Here is a 20,052-nt window from a genome sequence, read left to right on the forward strand (position 1 = left end):
AGCAGTAGAGGTACTGGAAAATGTTTTCCCAAAACCTAACTAAATCACATTTATGTGCTAAATGTTGAGTACATAAATAATTATAAAGCCTTTGTAGTGAGCGCCCGCACAGAGTTTTAAAAATGTACTTGCACACATGCTGCCATTTATTTTCTAATATACTTGAGAAAAAATATATTTGCCATGGAAAATGTGTCAATGCATAGCAAATTTGTCACATTAGTGCTCAGAAATATCTATAAATAACCACACTCACCAAAACATTATGTGCACTTCTACATATTTTTACTGTTAAAAAAAAAAATCAGTATATCGTCGTCAGTTTTAAACCTTTAATACAAATTCTTTTTAAAAATATTTTCCTCACTTTATTTTAAAAAGACTTTATTAACAGTGAGGTGAAAAGTCACACATTGGAATAGAGAATCCAAAAAGGGACAGCACAATGTTTTATGACGTTTTAGGGCACTTCGGTGCCACCATTTTTTTTTTATCCCCATAGAAATGCAGCAAGTAAATGAAAAAATGCTGCTTCATTGACTTCGAACATGTATATTTTAGATTAAGGTGACAACTACATGATCACTGTTCCTACAGGTGAAAATGGGCATTTGCATCTTCAGAGAGACATAATTTTTGTATGCTACAAATCTACAGATAGATGTGCATTCAACAAAATCCATTTATCTTTTTCCTCTTAGCATCCTTCGTACAATAAAATGCTTTAAAAGAAGTCTTTGAATGAAATAACGTGCCACTCACAGAATCATTTATACTGCCCTCTCCCTTTTTTTAACTAGTCTGTGAAATAGAGATTTTACTCAGCTTTTCCCTTCCTGTTGCTTTTAAAAATTCTGAGCAATAGAGAAAGAAAATATCCATTTGGAAGAAAACAAAGTAATGGAAGAGACCTTTCTCTCCATGAAGACATACAATAAAACTTTACAAGGCAATAAAAGTAAAACAAAGTGATTGAAAACTTAGGTTTACATTCCTCCATCTTGTCCTGTTGTGGGTAACATTTAGGCTTTATTAGGTTAGTATGAGCAACTCTTATATGAGAGTTAAGATAAAAGACAGTCTGTCTTTATCATTAAATCAAAATATCTGCTTTGGTGTACTGTGACCAACATCGTCTTACAAGTTTTTGTCCCTCATGGTTCCTCCATCCCACAGTGATAAAAATGGAGTTCACTGGGACTTATCACTGCCGATGGACTTGTTGATAAGTGATATAAAAAGTTGAATACTGACACACTTATAACAGGAAGGGAAAACCTCTTGAGATGAAGAGGGTTTGGTTGCAGAGAAGTCCATGGAAGAGCTCCCCCTGAATTTAATGCAATTTAGGTCAGACCCTTGAAAAGCAGGAGTCATAATTTTAAAATAAAAGTAAAGAGGTGAGAGGGTTGAAAGTAGTAAACTTAACAATTCAAAGTCTTCTTCTCATGGCTCATGGGAGGCTTTCACCTCTTCCACTCCTCATCCACAAACAGGGTATTTTCAGCCTTATCACTTATGGGGAATAGTCCAATATTATTCCCTCCTCATGTTCCACCCTTTCTAAAAGTGACCTATTGTCAGGGACCAAACTGTATCAGTGAATACATTAAATATATGCACAACATGGATACAGTTCTGGATCCTCAACCTGATTAATCCATCAGAGATGCACACAGAATTGCAAAAATGAGAAGAAGAAAGCACTACATGTTAATTTTAACAATTTATGATTGAAGAGTATCCAGGCACCCAAAAAAAAACAAAAACAAAAAGGAAATAAATTGTTCCTAAGAATTGTTCCCCCTGTATAGGAGGAAGTAGAAAGCAAAGGTAGAAATCTGAACATAGAAAGTAAAGACTGATGGAATAAAATAGGTTTTAAACAAAAAGATCTGCAGAACATTTATATTTACAATTACCATTTATGTAAAGAAATCTACATATTAAAGGTTTTGGCATACCATGTCTGGTTTCTATATCTTTATAATGTTCTTGGACATCTATGATAAATATTTTCTAAACTTCACAACCTAGGGTCTAGTTTTGATTCTTCTCACTAAATGACCAGTGAGAAGACTGTTATTATTGCTTCCAATGGAAGCAGATAAAAAAATCAATTGTGAAAGATGCTTAAATTTTAAACTCAAGTCTACAAGGTCACAGAATTCCTGTTGGTTTTCTCAGACCCAAGCCCTAGGCACCTGGTCATCTGACTGGAGGAAACCAAAAAATGTTTTGTGTGTGGGTCAGTTACCTACATATTGGTATCTAATGCCATTTATGATGCCTTCTACCCAACTCCTGCATGTGTCTTTTCAAAAGACATGACTTCTGCAGAATCTGTGACATTCGTGTCCAGCCACATGGGTATTTCAGATATCCTATGGTATCTAAAGTGACCTTACAATCTTCTGTTTAGACAACTTAAACGTAGCCTTCATATTTAACAATTTGTTTGTACAATATCATGGACAGCTTTCATTTCCTCTGTCAGGACAGCAAGCACCTGTTTAATTTTGAGTTTGTATAATCAGACCTTATCTCAAAAAGGTATAGTAGGTACTGTTAAGAGTGAAGCACAAAAGTATTCATGTAGCAGACACTGTATAATTTCTATAATTTAGAAATACTTATTCTTGAGGTCTGGATCAGGTCACAGATACAACATTTCAAGAGAATACATCCCAGACAGTGCACAGAGCATTACTTCCTGACAGAAGCAATATTATTGATTTCCAGGGGCAATAACCTTGATCCTCTTTTTTGTGTTTTTACTCATGCTAATTTAACTATTTTTAGATTATTACTTGATCTTTCCAAGAAAAAATTTTGCTTCCCCCCCTGCCCCAGTTTTATTTAAAATGCCCAGAATGTGCATGAGTCTCTTGGTGCCATCACTTGACCATAATGGAAAACCTGTTGCCAAAAAGATTTTAAGACATTTCAACACATTTTATACCCTTCAGTTCTGCTAAGCTTGCCAAAAAGAAGGGATAATGATGATATCGGTCAAATCCCAGGGGAAATAAATACAGTTTGTTTTGGACACCAAATACCATGGCTCACAAGCAGATGCTGACACCAGCTAACAGCAGTTCAAAAGGCATTTTTGTTTGAGGAAGGAAGAGGGATCACCACAACGCAGCACAGCAGAATTTCTTTAGTAACACAAAGTATTAGAATCCACCCTTTACCTCGAACAAAACCTCTGAATCAAATTTTAAAGAAAAAGGATAGGAATAACCTCATGACAATTTTCCCATTCAAAAATCATATTAAGTGTGTACATTAAACTTCAGTTGTAGAAGGTCACATCAGAACAGTCGGAAACTACCACCGATGAAGTTGGTTACAATATCTAAGTCACTGTTACATAAAATGCATTTACGGTATAATAGCTAAGGAATGCATGTCATTTAAAGAGGCCCCCTACAGCAATCACTGAGACTGAACATATGGAGTACAGCAAGTCTCAAATCCATTGCATTTAGTGTAGTGTGCAAGAGCTTTTTCTGTCCAGTGAGAACCCCTGGCTTAGCAAGAAAGTCAGACAGTCACATTATTATATTCGATTAAACCACTAATGACATCAGAAGAAATATTCCTTTTGATTTTCATTGGCTGTGTTTTGCATGCTGAGCTCACTTTTCAATGCAGATTCAGCACTGTCTTCATTTTCAGATCCTTTTGCCTCGTTTTTTGAGTACATGCCTTTTTTTTTATAAATGCGTATGGCTATGGCTGTGATGCAAAGCAGGATGAATATCACAACTGCTATCACACCTAGAAGGAGAAAAGAGAAAAAAAAAAGTCATGATAAAGGACAGGCAAATAATAAATAACATGTGGGCTAGAGAGCAGGACAAAGAAGGAATGACTACATCACATAATGGAAGGGCTTGCAGGGTAATAAGAAGCCATAACTGGTTTCAAATCAGAGCCAGCACTGTAGTCTAAGCTTCATGGTGATTGTTTTGAAATATTGCACACCATTAATAATAAAAACAGAAAGTCCACAGAAAACTGTAATTTTTGAAACTTTCAAGTGGAAGACCAGTAGGGGCCTTAGGGTGCTGTGGATGAGAGGGTTTCTTTTCCTCCTTCACAGTCAGGTGCTGGATCTCTGCCAGGCTCCCCACTCAAGGCACTGCAGATCAGGAACAGTAAAGAGAGATACTTCCCACTGAGATAAGCATGATCTTACAGACTTCCCGCTCATCTCCCCTCTTCCTCATTCTTGCTGTCATGATGGGCTCATACCCTTAGGTTCACGAGTCAGAGGGTGGGCAGGAGAGGAATTTGAGGGGAAATGAAACATAAGGGAGACAGATCATGTTTGCCAAAGAGGCAGAAAGCAAGACTAGGCTGTTGGGAGAGAAAAAGCAATAAGCAGCCTGGAAAATGGTTGCAATGCAGTGGAGCAGCTGTACTAGATGAAGGGACAATATGCTGCAAAACTTGGCCACTACTGCAAGAAAAACAAAAATACAAAGTCTCTTAGCACTCTAAACAGAAACAGACCATCCAAAATTCAGCACATGTCATTTTGCTTGTTCTTTAATGGGAGCATCCATCCATCATTGTAGGAATGTAAAATTTTTTGTATGGTATCTGCTTCTCTGAAATGGACTTTACAGTATGAGTTAATCTTGCTCTTATTTAGATTATATAGAACAGTCCTTTAATTTCACAATCACAGTAGATGCTCCCTGTAAGAGTTTTTCTATAGACTTGCTTTGTGTGAAGTAGCTGAACTGGTACCATTCTCAGTTACACTCATTTAAGGGTACTTTAAGCTTTTACTGAATGTTGTAGAGCTTGCTTTGTTTTGACTTTAAACAAACATGGTTAAGCAGCAGAAAAATTGTGAATGTATATTCCCAAATGTGTTTAACAAAATGGTAAGGTTGCTATTATCTTAAAAATATTGTAACTACTGTAAATTGAAGGCAAAAAATTACTTTGTTGTTAGTACATTTAAAGATCCCCACCAATACTAAGTCACCTAGTACGCAGTGACTTTAAATAGAGATATTTATGTGAAATAATACTCATCTTTTCAGTAAAGCAAGTTTTGACAAAATTAGACATATAAAGAGCTCAGAAACAATATTATTAAATTCTGATCTCGCTGAATTCTGTGGTAAAAGAATTTTGTGTATATAAAATTATATGGACATAAGTATCACTTTACAAGTAAGGAAGCTTCTACACTTTATTATCTCTTATTTTAGTATCTTTGGTATGACTGTGTTAAAGGTCACTGATCATGCAGTATGCTTTGGGCATGCCCTAACCATAGCAGGTATTATTATTTAAATGACAGACACACAGGTGACTGCAAGTTCTTAACTTCACCTTCCACAGAGATAAACACTTTTAACCTCGTTGAGAAGCCTTGACAGTCTTATTCAGCTAAATTCCACTATTTCATTTGTCTGCTAAGGCTTTAAAAACTCTTAGGAAGTAAACCTTTTCAGAATTTAAAAGATGGAGGGGATGACCTTTTCATCCCACTGCCTTCTTTGTGTCAGGATAACTAATGCAAATTGAAACAGTGAATTACCCTGTGAAAACATCATCTTAATGATAAAAACCAGGTTTGTTTGGTTTTTTTCCTCACCTCCTTCCAACAGAAGAAATACTACCAGAAATTCTCACAGGGGATGATTGTCACAGGAGACAATACTATTCCTTGAAAGAAAAATACTGAAATAACGTAGACATTTACTTCCTGCAATAGTGGTGACAGGAGTTTAAATTCTCCAGAGGTTTCCCAATCCCAAACTGTCCCTTTGTCCCTATAGTCACTTTAGGAGTAACTGAACTCTACATGGTTCTGTCTTTATTCCTCTGTTTAAAAAAAAAAAAAAATGTTTTGGAAAAAGTTCGTGGGTGATCCTTTGTAGTTCTATTTGAGCTGATTGAAGTGACCAAAAGAAATAGGAAGAAAATGGAGGAGAAATGATACTCCAAATCAACAGTTATTTTTTTTATTAGTATTATTATTTTAACATGCATTTTGTTTTTAAGCTGTAAATCAGTGGAAGTGATAGTCTGTCCATGAGTACATTGCTTTCCAAATAGGAAACCAGGATGAAACTTCCTCAGACTGTCAAAGGATTGATTCAAACAGTGTTAAACCTCATTTTCTGAAGAAAAACTCTTTATTGTTCAGACCTATTAAAGAAGATTTTGAACTTGACCGTGTAACAAAAGGTAATTTTTTGGCAAAGTCAAGAAGAAAAGATAGCTCTGTCCTAAATATATGCTATTTGTCATGACAAATCCAAGCACATTTTTAAGTCACAGACACCAGTATTATTCAGATTGGAAAACTGTTCTTACTGTCTTATTTTTCAGCAGACTGTTCCAATATATGGAAACAGTGATGGCACGAATTTATGTAATAAGAAAATATGAGAGCTATCAATTGCCTTTTACAACAGTGCTTGACTTTTGTGTGTCCACCAGTTGTAATAAAATGAAGGCTTTCTACTGGTTTCTTTATGAGCATAAAGCTAAACTGACTTCAGCATTGAAAGACTCACAGTTAGAAAAAAAACAAGGTTCCTGCAGAGTTTTTATAGTCCCTATTACCTCCAATAATTGCAGAGTCACTTCTGATTGCATTAGCTAAGGGCTTTCCTTCATCTATTGGTCCAGAGTGATCTGCAGCAGAAGAAAAAAAAAAGAAAGAAAATGACAGACAGAGAAAGGTCTTCAAGAAATTCTCACATGGTTACAAGCTCACTTACAATATGCTACAGAGGCAGTAGTGTGGGTCAGTAAGCATGCAAAGAAGAACAGTGATGTAGGTGACACTTTGCAGAGATAAAAAGAGAAATGTAAACATTCAGATGAATAGATAAGGGCTAGAGAAAAGGAAGCAAGTACATATGAAAGAGAATTATTTTTAAGCTACTCCTGAGAAATTAACCCACATGGAAAAATAACAAGTAAGTTGTGATTCAGGTCATGAGTGTTCTTATTTAGATTTTGCTTCAGAGATCAGAGGAAGTGATAATCACACGCTACCTGCAAATGAATGGGTTGTTTCACTTGATGTCGAGTCAGCTCCAGCTAAAGTCCCACAGTTGGATTCAGTGAAATGTCCCTTTACAATGACAGGGGCTGAGCTGCTGTGGTGCAGTGCAGCCTTCAAAGGAGCAATGTGGTTGAACTGCACCGAAGAGAGACATCCAATAAACCCCTGAGAGTTTGCCTTCATCGTCTCCTCGTCTACGTCGCCGCTCTCTGTTAATCAAAAGGAACAGAATACAATTAATCACAGCACAAATGTACAAAATAAAGCGACAGAAGAATAAATTAATAATTAACCTGTGTTCCTCTGAGCATATCTGAGTTGCAGCAACACATGTAGATTCACTGAATCCCTTTCTTGCCTGTCTTTATGAAAAGACAGGCTTCAACCCCGCTTTTTTTTTTTTAACAGATGATAATTGCTAATTTGCTAAGGGATATATTTTTAAATTACAAGAGCAAGTTCCAAAGCAAAAGGTTTCCAATGTAACTAAAATATTTAAATTAAAATGCAGCACTTTTTCATTCTGCAAAAATATAAGGGTACAGCATGCATCCTTTAAAAATACATTTTATTAGATTCCTTCTCATAAGGAACATATTTCTTCCACAGATTCATGTATCTACTCCATGCCATCATGACAGTCTATCAAAACAAAAACTCTTTGAAGATCTCAGATTCTGGAAACTCATCAAGATATTTTCTGTGAAATTTTAAAAAATGAATAGGTTCCAATTCACTATACATTTTAAAATATGATATCATTATTTTTCCCAAAAAGGGAGAGGAAAAAACCCTATACCTCCTCACCTTATCTCTAGAGCTGCCTTTCTGAATGCATGTACACAGCATGTCAGAACTCTATTTATTCACCAGGCAATGCTCACTAATGCGTTACTTTTGATGTGGAAAACAAGCCATTTATTTACTCTGGTAGTTCTAATTTAAACAAAGAATCTGGAAGTACTGGGTATTCAAAGTGGACTCACAAGGGAAGTCAATTTTCAAGGTTTTGAAAATAAAATGGGAATTTCATCCCATTCATTTCCACCTCCAGCCTACCCTAGAACCCACAAATGAAGTTGTGATCTTTACAATGGCTCCCATAACAATTTTAAGTACCAACATACAGTGCAATCCTCAGTAAAATGCAGGTTAATGTTGAAAAAGTGGTTAATGCGTTTTTGTAGAACTTTGCAAAATCACACAGCAGCATTTTCCTCATCTGCTCTCTGCTTATTGCAACGATGATATATCATTACATAGATGGATGTTAGCCAAAAGTCTGCTCACCTACACCGATGGTGCACATAAAATTTGGCTGTTTAACTGCCTCTTTTCTCTTTACATCTGTTTGTGGTGATTGCCTCTATGCACTGAGGGATCTGCTAGGGTTGGATGTTTTAAGAAAAAGATTAACATTGAGGTGGCAAACAAACATCCTCCCAAACCCCTTGCAATAAAAATACATATCTCTAACTATATGTAGGATTGAAAACTTCAGGATTAGAGTGGTTTGTATTATTTTTTAGTTTCCTACACGAATAATTTATTAAATATTGTATGTGTATAATATGAAAGGAAATTAGATATTTTAAATCCTTTCAGTTCGCTTGACTCCTTAATTAGAAAATACTGCTGTGATAAAGTAAAACTTTTTATTAGATCAAGCAATCTTGATGATAAAAGGGAAGACAACCATTCTCCACTTCAGTGCTAAAGTGAAAAATTGACTGAAAATGACACATAAAACACAAGTTGTTTATTGGAGACTGTGTATTATAGTAAACTGTAGTTATGCATCCTTAAGTATCTTTATAGCACTTTGTTTGCTCTTCCCAATCCAGTATCATCGGCAAACTTAGTACTCCTTTAAGCCCTGCATCCAAGCATTTATGAAGCTGTTGAAGAGCACTGGGCCTAATGTGTGGAATCCCACCAGTGACCAGTCGATTTTATCCGAAGGATCCTGTGACAGACATTGTCAAAAACTTCACTGAAATCCAAGGAGATTACATCAACTGGCTTCCCTTGATCAACTGGGTGAGTTATCTTGTCATTAAAGGAAATTAAGCCCGACAAGCAGGACTCTTGCCTCATGAAGTCCTGCTGGCTGTGACTGATGACTGCTTTGTCCTTCAGGTGTTTTTCAATACTTTCTAGAATAATCTTCTCCATAATTTTATCAGGCACTGAAGTGAGACTGACAGGCCTGTAGTTTCCAGGGTCAATCTTCTTGCCCCTCTTGACAATCAGGATAACATTAGACATGCTCCTGTCAGCTGGCACCTCTCCAGATTCCCAAAGTCATTCAAAAGTCATTGAGAAAAAAAATAAATTAAATACCTGATTCATTTTTATCATCAATTTCTGGGATTAGGAAACATTTTCTTCTAGTACTTTAAATTTCACCCAGTACTGCTTTAGAATTATGTTTAAATGATCATTATTTTTCCATTCTTTATACACATCTACATACCAGTTCCTTTCTGGACTGTAAGTTCTATAAATAAAACCTACATTTCAAAAACATGTATTTCTATTTTTCAGAATTGAAAACAATTGATGGATAAAGAATTAATTGGAGTGTCTTATCCAAACTGAGCACCCAACAGCTCAGTGTCTAAATGGAGATTGGTAACAGGTGGTGTTCCTTTGGGGTCCACACTGGTATTGTTACTATTCAATACCCTTACTGAGCTATACCAACAGTAGGGTTGAGTGTATCCTAAGAAAAGTCTGTGGATGACACTAAACTGAGTAGTGAAGTTGACACACTTGAGAGATGGAATGCCATCCAGAAGGGCCTTGACAGGTTTGAGGATTGGGATCATGTGAACATCCATGAAATTCAACCAGGCCAAGTGCCGGGTTCTGCACCTGGGTCTTGGCAATCCCCAAAATCAATACAGACTGGGGGGTGAGTAGAATGAGAGCACCCCCGAGGAGAAACACTTGATGACACTGGTAGATGAAAAATAAGATATGAGCCAGCAACATTTGCAGTTCAGAAAGCAAACCTTACCTGGGTTGCACAAAAAGATGCCTGGTGAGCAGATTGAGGGAGATGACTCTCCCCCCTTGTCATGATTTAGTTCTTAAAATTATTCAAGAGATGTTTCTGTCTGAATTAAGCTGCAAATCAGACCACATGCCAAAGTCACTAATATGGATTTTATTTAAGAGTAAATGTGAGGTAGAGAGAAGCAGAAAGAAACAGGAAAGAAAGAGAAAGGGAGACAGAGTGCGACAGAGAGACAGATTCATCACCACTCTGTGTACTCCAACGGTGTCCCAATGATCCTCTTCTTGATGATGAGAGTCCCAGTCTTGTCCAAGTGATGACTGCAGTCTGGGTCCATCAAAGGGAGCCCAGGGTGGTGAGGGAAGAAGTCTGAGTGGTGAGTGAAGTCCAGGGTGCTGAGGGAAGATTTGTGTGAGGGAAGGAGCCCATGTGTGTGAGGAAAGAAGCCCATGTGGTGGAGGAAGAAATCCACATTGTTGAGAGAAGTCCCTTGTGTGCAAAGCCCAGGGTGGTGAAGGAGGAAGTCCAGGTGTGTTGACTGAAGTCCCTGCTGTCTTTTATTGGGCCTAGGCTAGGTGGAAACACCCCCAGTTCCTCCCTTGGGGTGGGGAGTTTTACAGTGGATGATGTAATACTGGATCAGGGCATATTTCGTGACTTCTGAGACCTTATAGTTGCATACAGTGTCCATTAAGGCCATTATCAGCAGAGATTAATATCTTCAGGCTATGTGTGAATTGTCCTGATGCTTCCCCAGAGGGGAGTTATCACAGCCCAGCCAAATCCTTTGTGTAAGGACAAAGAAATAAGATTTGCCTCTTTCCTTCTCTTACCCAGCTTGCAGCCTGAGGTGGTGGCTGTGCACGCCCTCAGCACCTGGGTAGTTTCTTTGCACATCAGAAGTTTTCACCTTGATTATCTGAGCCATCAGCATTCCAGTCTTTCACACCTGTGGATGCGTTCTTCTCCTGGGATAATTGGACTACAGTACCACCTTATCCCCGGTTGCCGTCACAGTCCAAATTATTTGGCATATTCAGGGAGACGTGGCCTTTGCTGTGCAGTTGCTTCTTTTGCACACTTTGCTACAGTGGACAAAAGTCTTCCAGTGATGTTTAAGCCATAAACCATTTCAGTGTCTCACACCCCTCTACTCTATTCTTGTGAGAGCCCACCTGAAGCACTATGTCCAGTTCTGGGGTTTCCAGCAAGAGATGGATGTGATCCTGTCAGAGCTGGTACAGAGGATAGCCACAGAAATAGTCAGAGGGCAGCAACACTTTTCCTATAGAGAAAGGCTGAGAAATTGGGGCTGTTCATCATGGAGAAGAGAAGGGCCCAGGGACACCTTGCAGCAGCCCTCCCCTACTCAAAGGAAGCCTACAAGAGAGCTGGAGAGACTTTTCACATAGTAATAGGTCAGAGGGCAATGGCTTTAAACTGAAACATGGTGAGTTTGGATTCAACATGAGGAAGAAATTCTTTACTGTGATGTTGATGAGGCACTGAAACAGGATGCCCAGAAAAGCTGTAGATGTCCCACCCCTGGAAGTGTTCAAGGCGAGGTTGAATGGGGTTTTGAGCAACCTGGCCTAATGAAAGACTTTGCTGCCCATAGCACAGAGGTTAAAATTAGATCTTGAGATCTTGAGAAATTTAGTCCAGGTTATTTCTGTTTTCTTTAAATAACACTGGCAAAATGATAATTGTAGATTGGTAATTTACATTTTAATCATTATTGCAGAGAAACAGACATATTTTGAAGAATCATCACAAGACAAAACATTTTGTCATAGCTTAACTTGGTTATAAAAAGAGCGTCCAACAAAGATTTGACTTACCATAGTCTTAACTAGGTACATCAAAATCTAATCACAGGAAGTTTTTCAAGTGTGGTATGTGATTAACAGCTTTCTACCTTCTTTGTGTATGATTTCAATGTGATTTATTTTTTCTTCATAATGCTTGATTGCAAAACGAGAGAGAGAGAGAAGTGTGCAATCATCTTGTACTTGATGGTCTTTTCAGGAAGCACTTACTCATGATTATATCTGTATTTCAACACAACTGAGGCTTCTACATTGATTGTTACTCTGTCTCTAAATAAATCCATGACAACAAATGTCTTTCAATGAGATTAGAGTTATTTTTTATGCCCTGTGTTGACATTTTGATCCACATCTTAGAAAACCCTGTAGTGTTCCACTTACCTAAAATCTTGCCAAGAGTGAGAGATTTGATTGCATTGAATTCTGTGCCTGAAGACAGAATAAACTTCATTCTTTCCTTCTGGTTAACCTGTAGAACAATAGAGTGATGAACAAACCAGAATAACGGAAGAGATAATAGTCAAGATTTTCAGAAAAGCAGGTAAGATCAAGGCTAAAAATAAGAGGATCTGAGGGAGGCATTTGTTAGTTATAGCATAAAAACTCATCAAGGAATAGATTTTTAGTTTCCTCAGACCACTGATTATAAATGTGATACTTCTTAAGCATCCCACTTAATAAGCCTTTATTTATCTTATTGATTTGGCTGATTCCTTCTTTTTCATCTATAAGGTGAATAACCATAGTAAACCTTTAAAAATAAAGTCTCTTTCCATTTAAAAAGATACTCAAAATTTAGTTCATAAAGATTAAATATTATACTGTAAATGCTCTGCATCCCACAGTACCTCTAGAACTACTTCAAGCCAAGTAGCAATTCATAATTAAGTAAACCAAGATCTAGCCTCAAAATACAAAATCGTAATTTAGTAATCGTAAATTGTAATTGTAAATACTAAAACATTCAGGTTTCTAAAATTTCTATTAAAAAAAGGACTGTTTTGCATGTAATATGTATCATTAGAAAAATAAATATTTCTCTTTTATCATAAAAAATAAAAAAAAAATTCTCCTTCATAGCCACATTACTTTGATGATATAAAAGAGACCACAGAAAATTTCACAAAAGAGTTACGTGGGTGACAATATAGTTGTACTGTAGTTTAGTGCATAAGTTGAATAAAATGAGCAAAATGCAAGATCCAAAACAAACGATAGCAATCACATACATTTAACAAATTTTGAAAGTTTAATCATCAAGCAATTAATTACATTTTCATATAAAATTATGAGGTAATATTACCCTTCTGAAATAGACAAAATTAACATCAAAGAGATTGGATAATGTAAATTTTTACTGTGCATCACAAGACTGTTAACCTTTGCTTTGCTTAATTGAGATATTAAAACACTTTATTTGGAGATAATTGCCTTGTTGCAACCATTTATTTTGTTTTGCTTTGGATCATTTGCTTTATGATGATGCACCTTGTTTTTTGTTGGTTTTTACCTCTACAAAGAGCATTTCCTCCTCTCTGTTAATCTTCACGTGTTGCAGCTGTCCATCAGCCATGCTTTTGAAACTGGTGCTGAAGACATCAGGATCTTGATGGCTGTCTAACTTGTACCGAATCTGTAAACTTCCTGCAGGGATAAATGGAGCAAAAGGTGTAGTAAAGCACAGCCACAACAGGAAATTTAGATAATTGCGTGATTTGTTCCATGAGAAATGGATATCAGTGAGAAATTCAAGGCAACAGAGCGAGCAACAGCAACGTTGGAAGTAGGATATAGTGACAAAGATGGTAATAAACTGTTTCAAATCTGATTAATGGGTTAAAATTTGGGCAGGAATTTTACAGGAACTCTTAAAATTCAGCTGAGAAAGACTCAGTCTGTCAGCTCTAATAATTGTGATATCAAATACAACTCAGTACTTCAGAAGTGTTATTCTTGAATAACGATCAGACTGTCCAGATCTGAAAACCTCTGACCAGTGGAATTAAGTAGAATGCAGTGTAATAACTTCTAACTTACTTTCTATTCCTTGTTGGTAACTCCCAGAATACTGTCTGTACATACATATAATCATACAGCAGAACACAGAGGTAATGTAGGTTCCTTGTCAGAAGTTCCCTCCCAGCTGCAGATGGACTACTCTGGAAATCAAGGTCCGTGTCAGACCCAGGCCAGTTATGAGCAAAACATGTTCCATCTCGTATGATGGGGGTGATACTACAGTTATTCTACATCCAAATATGTATCTGGTGTAGCACAGAACCTTCTCTGAGCATAGAACCACTGTGATTGCAAAGAGGTCTTTTATAAACCCGAAGACGTAATTCAGTCTGTGAGGGGGTTTTTAATTAAAAAAAAAATTATCTACATTTAGAAGAAAGAATGGAAAGATTCAACTAACATTTAATGTTCAGCTTAAATGGAATAATCAGTTATGTTATGTGTATTTTCACAGCTGTGTATATACGTGCATATTCATAGATATTTAAGTAGTTTATGAAATCAATTGAATGAAATGACCTCTGATTAATTTGGGAAATGGATAATGCACTTTCAAAAATTAGTTTATTTCCTTATTTATTTTTAGGATGGCAACTATTAAGGCTCATCAGTTGCACACAGCTCAAATAAAATTTTGACTTTCATTTCAAAACTTTAAAATTCTAAAGGATTTTCAGAAATAAGTACTTTTGCCAATACAATAAAAGAACTGCAGCAAAAGTTGAAATTACAGTAGGAGGAATGTTTTCATATGGAAAGAATCACTCGATGCAAGAGAAAAGATAAAAATTCCATCTAAAGCAGCAACAGGATAATAAAGAGTTTTTGTTTCGGTTCTGGAAATACGGGTGAAAGTGAGTTGACAGTTATCATAGAATCATAGAATCAGTTGGGTTGGAAGGAACCTCTGAGATCATCAAGTCCAACCCTTGGTCTGCCTTGGTTCCCAGCCCATGGCACTGATGCCACATCCAGTCTCATCTTAAAAACCTCCAGGGACAGAGAATCCACCACTTCCCTGGGCAGCCCATTCCAATGGCTGAGCACCCTCTCTGCAAAGAAATTCTTTCTAATATTTAACCTAAACCTCCCCTGGCACAGCTCAAGACCCAGCCCTCTTGTCTTGCTGAGAGTTGCCTGGGAAAAGAGACCAACCCCCCCCTGGCTCCCCCCTCCTGTCAGGGAGTTGCAGAGAGTGAGGAGGTCTCCCCTGAGCCTCCTCTTCTCCAGGCTGAGCCACCCCAGCTCCCTCAGCCTCTCCTCACAGCACTTGTGCTCCAGTCCCTTCCCCAGCCTTGTTGCTCTCCTCTGGACCTGCTCCAGCCCCTCAATGTCCTTCCTGAGCTGAGGGCCCAGAACTGGACACAGCACTCCAGGGGTGGCCTCACCAGTGCTGAGTCCAGGGCAAGAATCACTTCCCTGGACCTGTTGGCCACACTGTTCCTGAGCCAGGCCAGGATCCATTGGCCTTCTTGTCCCCCTGGGCACACTCTGGCTCCTGTTCAGCTCCCTGTCCATCCCCACTCCCAGCTCCCTTCCTGCCTGGCTGCTCTCCAGCCACTCTGCCCCAGCCCGTGGGGCTGCAGGGGGTTGTTGTGGCCAAAGGGCAGGACCCGGCACTTGGCCTGGTTGAACCTCATCCCATTGGAATCAGCCCAACTCTCCAGCCTGTCCAGGTCCCTCTGCAGAGCCCTCCTGCCCTCCAGCTGATCAACACTCCCCCCAGCTTGGTGTCATCTGCAAATTTTCTGATGATGGACTCAATCCCCTCATCTAAATCATCAGTAAAGACATTAAACAGGACTGGGCCCAACACTGATCCCTGGGGACACCACTGGTGACCGGATCCCAACTGGATGCAGCTCCATCCCCACCACTCTCTGGGCCCTCCAGCCAGTTCCTAACCCAGCACAGAGTGTTCCTGTCCAAGCTGTGGCTGCAGCTTTTCCAGGAGAATGCTGTGGGAGACAGTGCCAAAGGCTTTGCTAAAGTCCAGACAGACACAACCACAGCCTTCCCCTCATCCACCAGGCGGGTCACCTGATCATAAAAGGAGATCAAGTTGGTCAGACAGGACCTGCCCCTCCTAAACCCGTGCTGGCTGGGTCTGATCCCGTCCATCCTGCAGGTGCTGTGTGATTGCACTGAGGATGATCTGCTCCATAACCTTGCCAGGCACTGAGGTCAGGCTGACAGGCCTGGAGTTTCCTGGGTCCTCCTTGCAGCCCTTTCTGTGGATATTCATTAATGTCTCCTGACAGCCGAACACTCACCGTTTCTGGTGAGAATGACTGAGAGATATTCCTTGTAGAAGGAGCTGACATAAAGCAGCAAGCTTGGGGTCCTTGTTGTTCGAAAGGCAAATGTAATTGTTTCCCTGTTCAGTGTCATGTCAGCATAGAAAGAAGAAGCATGAGAACTGGAATTTTTAGTCAACGTGTAGTATTCCTGAAAGTTGTACGTCACAGAAGCACCAGTCCCAAAATAGGCAGAGATCTCTGAAACAAAATGTGATTAAATATTTAAATTTCATGCACAGTAATACTAAAGTGCTTCCTTTTGTTTTCTTTCTGCCGCAGAATGAAATAAAACGCTTTCTCGACTATAGCAACAAAAATGAAAAAAAAAATAAATGGATGGAGCATTAGAATTACAGAGAAACATAAGAACCAACCTCAGCTAGATCAAAATTCATTTACATGTGTCTTAAATATCTGTTTCATGAAGAGCAATTTTTTGTCTATTTTGTTTGTCTAGTGTTCATCCTAGTCCTGACGCCCCATATATTATGGCTTATATGTGTACTGCTCCTACAGAGAAAAAGGTGCAGCAATTTGAATCCTAACATGTAGATTACACCTGGCCACATCAGAAACATGGATGTGGGAAAAGAAACTGGTTAGGTGGGAAAAACTAAAAAAGGAAAATACAAACTAGGTTATGATCTTCTTATGGATGTCACATGACTCCCTCATTTTGTGGTTGCAGTGATGTCAGGGCATATGTTCCTCTCACTAATTTAGGGGAACATGTTGTTGTGGCATATAAGCTGCTTAGTATTTTGCAGAATGCATTTAATACATGGAGGAAGCAAGTAAAATTTTGCAAAGATCTCACTTTTTATATATATATATATATATATCTCATGTATATGACAAATACCTCTACATAGCTTTTTGTAATAACTAAAAAAAAATATTAATTAATTCTTTTTTACTCCATTTCTTCTTTTCTCGCATTTTATCTAAATCCCTCAATGTCATATATCAATGTAAGAAGTTGTGGGTGAAGAGAGACAACAGACTTTCCTTGAAATTATAGCAAAAAGTACATTTAGGTTCTTCTGCTACTTGGCTTGTTTTCCAAATTCACTCTTAGTTTTGAGATTAATATTTGAAAGACATAAATCCAAATGTTTTACAATATAGTTCCTAGATTTGCTATACCATCAAAGAATCAGAGGAGTTGCATGAAAATGCTGATTCTCTCAGGTTTCCTGCTTAAATAGTGTATGTTGAAGTTAACTCTGGAAGAACAGTGTTTAGCACAAGTTACAGATATTCAACAAATTTAACTGAATATTTATCTACATTATATAAATTGAGTATTTTTCAAGCATTTAAACATATCTTTATAGGGCTGTAAAGATCTTGATCCGAACTGCACGGTCCTGTTTTCAATAATTGATAAAGCTAAAAGACACGCTTGCCTTTCTTACAGAATGGACCAGCATAGGCAGAGAAAGTGCAGTCACAGGAGAATCCACTGTGTTTCTCTCTGCATTTTCCACCATTATGACACAGGTTACCATAGCTGCTACAGTGTCCAGGACAGCCTGGTTCAACTCCTGGTGTTATCTTCGCTCTCTCTTCCAGATCGAGGGCCATTCCATTCAACTGTAATGAACGAATGCATCCCAAAAATCCTTTCTGCCTGGAGGCTGTTCCCCCTGAAAATAAATTCATAAGAGCTTTTAAAACTTTAAAAATTGATGCGTAAAAACTTCGTTATGTTTTACAGCCTCTGAGCAGCATTTTCAAGATACAAGCCTATGCATGTGAAAATATTTCTAAGTAGCTTTAAAAGCATATTTGATTTGGTTTTTTTCAAGTAATTACTGTGAGCCCTTGAAGATTTAATGAGAAACAAGAATATTTTACAGTAAGATAGCAAGCAATGATACACACTTCTATAAATTCACAAAGGAGTATGGTCCAGAAAGTATGTGGTTTTTTTTTCTTTCAGGCTTTATTTTTAAAGGGAGTGGAGAGGAAAGGAGAGGACAGGACAGGACAGGAGAGGACAGGAAAGAATTGTGTATTCCAATCATTCACATGAGCACTATCTGAATAAAACAACACAGACAACTTGCAACAGTTTTTATATTGTCAGCTCTATGTGTACAGGAGATGGATGTATATCGCTTCACTTGAATTTGTCAAATTATTTGACAAATAATTTGTCAAATTTGTCAAATTTTATTTGTCAATAATTTGTCAAATTATTTGACAAATAATGTCAAATTTGTCAATAAAGCAATCACTCCAGTCAATGGCCAATTACTTCCCAAAAAGTTTTCAGAAAGCGCAACTGTTAATACAGGATAACATAATACTAGATTGTTTGGGAGCAGGTTTAGAAGGATTGGAGACCAACACATCATCAAAATATTTAGAGAAAGTGTTCAGACTTGATAGCACCATCTTCTACCCTTGATGCCTTTTGAGGCACAGGTCAGAATTCTGATCAGAGCACACAAGACTTTCCTCTCCATTTAATTTTTCCTAAGGATTCACAGTTTTTGTAGCTACAGTTTAACAACACTATTCACCTTCAGTGCATTCCTGCCCAACACACACCAAATAAAACTTATGTTAATTTAGTATGATTTTCTCACAGCAGATCTTAATAAAAAGTAGAACCAACTTTACATGCTCCTATAATGTACACCATACATATACATCAGAAAATTATAAATTCATAATAAGGCAATATTAGAGTAAGAACACTATCATGTATATGACAAATACCTCTACATAGCTTCTTGTAATAACTAAAAAAAATATTAATTAATTCTTTTTTACTCCATTTCTTCTTTTCCTGCATTTTATCTAAATCCCTCAATGTCGTATATCAATGTGAGAAGTTATGGATGAAGAGAGACAACAGAATTTCCTTGAAATTATAGAAACAGCACATCTTTCTTCAGGAGATTACCATCCTACAGTGAGAGAGCTGTGTTTGTGGAAGCCCTGGTTAAAAAAGACAAATGCTTTTCCAGCTGTGATGTTGTAACCCTGATTTAGATGCCAAAGTGGAAAATGCTAGTTTTTTAAAACAACAGTGGTAGCAAAAACTGTCCTTCTAACAAATGTATGGTATTATTCCTCAATTAATTTTTAAGACATTATGTTTCACTTCCTACTTAACAGTATAGAGAAGGAAACAATAAAACTTGCATCATAGATCTGAAGAGTAGCTTTTGGGCTGTGCTGGTCTAGAGGAAAATAAGGAACAGGAGGCTAAGCTGAGAACATGTGTGGAGACTGGCACCATGAAAATACTGCAAATCCCTGCTCCCATCCCCCCCCCTTTTTGTGTGCCCATTCTAGGCAATGTGACAATATGTTTTCTTACTGGGTATATCACCCCTGGAGACATCAAAAAATGGTGCAAACCTAGGCCCTTGGATTGTCCTTCAAAAAAACCTCAAAGGAAGCAAACTCCATTTGAAATCCTGTCCATCAGTAACTATTGGCTAAGGCACTCAAATTGTAACCTCAAAATAGCACAACACTATTGATTTTTCACAAATGCTCTCATAGAATCACAGAATCAGCTGGGTTGGAAGGGACCTCTGAGATCATCAGGTCCAACCCTTGATCCAACCCCTCTGTGGTTCCCAGACCATGGCACTGATGCCACATCCAGTCTTGTCTTAAAAACCTCCAGGGACGGAGAATCCACCACTTCCCTGGGCAGCCCATTCCAATGTCTGATTACCCTCTCTGGAAAGAAATTTTTTCTAATATCCAACCTAAACCTCCTCTGGCACAACTTAAAACCATATGTCATCATACAAATTGTTTTCAAAAAGAACTGGTTGCCATTTGTTTTTCTTCCCCTGCCCC

General features: G+C 38.0%; 1 protein-coding gene across 4 annotated transcripts in view; it reads right to left on the minus strand.

The window, feature by feature from the left end:
- Positions 1 to 271: 271 nt before the first annotated feature.
- LOC108500363 (contactin-associated protein-like 4) overlaps positions 272 to 20,052 on the minus strand; it is a 202,462-nt gene continuing 182,681 nt past the window's right edge. Inside the window, exons 18-24 of one of the 4 annotated variants that reach the window (XM_017821228.1) lie at positions 17,631 to 17,870; positions 16,195 to 16,419; positions 13,413 to 13,546; positions 12,284 to 12,371; positions 7,042 to 7,260; positions 6,604 to 6,675; positions 272 to 3,786 (exon numbers count right to left, since the gene is read on the minus strand). In XM_017821228.1, coding sequence (XP_017676717.1) covers positions 3,593 to 3,786; positions 6,604 to 6,675; positions 7,042 to 7,260; positions 12,284 to 12,371; positions 13,413 to 13,546; positions 16,195 to 16,419; positions 17,631 to 17,870 — 1,172 coding nt within the window. In that variant the 3' untranslated portion in view covers positions 272 to 3,592. Of the gene's footprint in view, positions 3,787 to 6,603; positions 6,676 to 7,041; positions 7,261 to 10,877; positions 11,159 to 11,248; positions 11,309 to 11,956; positions 12,038 to 12,283; positions 12,372 to 13,412; positions 13,547 to 16,194; positions 16,420 to 17,630; positions 17,871 to 20,052 lie in introns of those variants that run through there. The other 3 variants (XM_017821229.1, XM_017821230.1, XM_017821232.1) reach the window with 3 other exon arrangements.

The sequence above is a fragment of the Lepidothrix coronata genome, unplaced genomic scaffold, assembly GCF_001604755.1.
Source record: "Lepidothrix coronata isolate B3197 unplaced genomic scaffold, Lepidothrix_coronata-1.0 Scaffold89, whole genome shotgun sequence".
Taxonomy (NCBI): domain Eukaryota; kingdom Metazoa; phylum Chordata; class Aves; order Passeriformes; family Pipridae; genus Lepidothrix; species Lepidothrix coronata.